The sequence below is a fragment of the Rutidosis leptorrhynchoides genome, chromosome 7 (genome assembly GCF_046630445.1).
Source record: "Rutidosis leptorrhynchoides isolate AG116_Rl617_1_P2 chromosome 7, CSIRO_AGI_Rlap_v1, whole genome shotgun sequence".
Taxonomy (NCBI): domain Eukaryota; kingdom Viridiplantae; phylum Streptophyta; class Magnoliopsida; order Asterales; family Asteraceae; genus Rutidosis; species Rutidosis leptorrhynchoides.
The window spans coordinates 382405001-382407476 of record NC_092339.1 but is presented as its reverse complement, the minus strand read 5'-3'; the positions used below and the strand labels follow the sequence as shown (position 1 = coordinate 382407476).

Sequence of the window (2476 nt, the reverse complement as noted above, 5' to 3'; positions counted from 1 at the left end):
TAAGGGCAATGCCTACAAGTTTATTATCCTTTCATATTAGTAAACATAATATTCGATGCTTGTTTTTGAAGTTTGGACTTTCATCTAAAAGTAACCGAACAATATATTTTGGTACAAATGTGTGTAAAAGCAATTCAATAAAAATAAAGGCATATATAGCTTCAAACCAACTCAATCCTATCCAATCTTTTTTTTCTTTTTTCTTCCTTAGCTTAGATCTTCTTTTGTTAGACTGATCAAAACATCATTTCAGTTTAATTCAATTGATTCAATTAAATGGCGGAGGCGAACTTGGACAACAACTCACCAGACCTAACAACAAAATTCTACACTCATTTCTTGTACAAAGCAATCTTCGTGTCAATTTTCTTGTTGCTCCTTCCATTGTTCACCACATGGCAAGCAGGGGCCGGGGCCCCTGATCACGCCACAGCTTCAAGTTGGGAACTCCTACAACTTGTCTTTGTTGGAATCGCTGTATCTTACGGGCTTTTCAGCAAGCGAAATGATGAAACCTTAACAGAAGAGGGTTCCTCGGATACGACTGATTCACACACATATGTATCTAGATTGCTTCAGGTATCATCGGTTTTTGATGACGTTGTTGATGATGATGATGATGATGATGATTTATGTGGTAGGGCTGAATCTCGGTCTAATTCTTCCAAAATTGTTCAGAAGACCTGGAATTCGCAATATAATAGAGGCAAATCATCGACTATCGTTTTGCCTAAAAAGTCTTGTGTTCTTGATGATCATGATACTACAACAGCAACAGCAGAAAAACAGTCTCATATGCTTTTCCCTGTTCGTAGTTTTAATAACAAAGCAACTGAATCGTCCATGATCAAGCAACTGAATAAATCTTACTCGTTGCGACAAATTTCTTCACGCAAATTGAGTGGGACCGAGAAGGAGGAGGAGGAGAATACGGTTCTACGATCACCAATACCATGGAGATCAAGATCCGGAAGATTAATGGATGTTAAAGAGAGTGACAAATCGCTTGATAATAATACGGTTTCAAACAAGTCATCTTTCAAACAAGTCCCTGCACCGCCTCCGCCACCTCCACCACCACCACCACCACCGGTGAATCGAAACCACACCCACAACAAAAGATTCAACATGTATGCTGCTGGGAAAGGAATTGAATTTAAAAGAGATGTGCCAAGTGAGAACAGGGTTAGAGAAGGGGCCACATTGAAAATTAAACCTAAAACGCCAAATGAAACTCAAGAATACTTATCACATGATAAAGAAATTGAAAGCTTCATACTTACAAGAGGCGTAGCTCACAATAAGGATGATGATGATGATGATGAAAATGCGCAAACTTCTATCAACAATTCAAGTGAAAACAAGAAAGAATTCTCCGTGGAAACATTAGCACCAAAAGAATCAGACGAAAGGGATGATGTTGAAGATGATGATGATGATGATTATGATGATGATGATGATGATAATAATGATGAGGATGAGCTTCAAGAACTTGCTTCAAAAAAGAATAGTAGCGGAGACTTAATAACGACAGATAATGGTGGTCCAGACGTGGATAAGAAAGCCGATGAATTCATAGCCAAATTCAGAGAACAGATTAGACTACAGAGAATAGCCTCAATTAGAAGATCAACTGCGACTGCAGTAACACCTAAAAATATTAATCATAGACCCTCTCAAAGGTAACATTTACAGTTTCTTTCTTTCTTCTTCTTAAAATCCTATAAACATAATCCACCTTGTATAGTTTACACAGCTACTTTTGTCTTTTTGATTGGTGGACATATATGAATATATGATATATATACTCGGCAATACTTTATCGGCTTGCGATTATTCGGTATTATACATAAATTATTCAATATTGAAATCAATAGATTAAAAAATATTCTAAAATTTTATTGATCGCAGATAAGTTTCAATTTGTCTAAATTTAAATTGTTATGGACTTCGGGTTCAAGCCGACATTTGTATATATGTGAAAATGTATAAATTTGTAGCGGTGTGTGATATTAGTCATTTTATAAATTACTCCCTCCGATCCGCTAAAGAGAAGAGAGTTTTGATCTTTAAACCTTAAGAGGATAATATCGAATGTGCATTTGTGGCACGTGAGGAATGTGACGTATGTTAGGTCCATAATATAGCACAGTTTGACAAAAGTGTTACCTGTTGACTTTTTAAAATTTTTCTTTGACAACTTTAAATGTGAATATTTTTATTTGTGCTATATAATATTTGATGAAAATTATATGAATGAAAACACATTTAATACTCAATTTATTCATATAATTTTCATCAAATATTATATAAAACAATTGAAAATATTTGCAGTTAAAGTTGACAATTAAAGACTTTAAAAAGTCAACAAATGACATTCGTTCCTAATTCATTGTCCAGTATTTCATTTTTGAATGTCCAAAATTAATTGTCTACTTCCATAAATAGAAAAGAATAAGAAGATTAAGTTCTATTA

General features: G+C 34.5%; 1 protein-coding gene across 1 annotated transcript; it reads left to right on the top strand.

The window, feature by feature from the left end:
• Window positions 1-271: 271 nt before the first annotated feature.
• LOC139858004 (uncharacterized) lies at window positions 272-1787 on the top strand. The gene has a single exon (XM_071846861.1). The coding sequence runs from the start codon at window positions 277-279 to the stop codon at window positions 1684-1686; it is 1410 nt and encodes a 469-aa protein (XP_071702962.1). The 5' UTR covers window positions 272-276; the 3' UTR covers window positions 1687-1787.
• Window positions 1788-2476: the final 689 nt, after the last annotated feature.

Bases quoted from the DNA above. Each gene is read 5' to 3' on its own strand.
- LOC139858004 (XM_071846861.1), top strand. From the start codon at position 277: ATGGCGGAGGCGAACTTGGACAACAACTCACCAGACCTAACAACAAAA.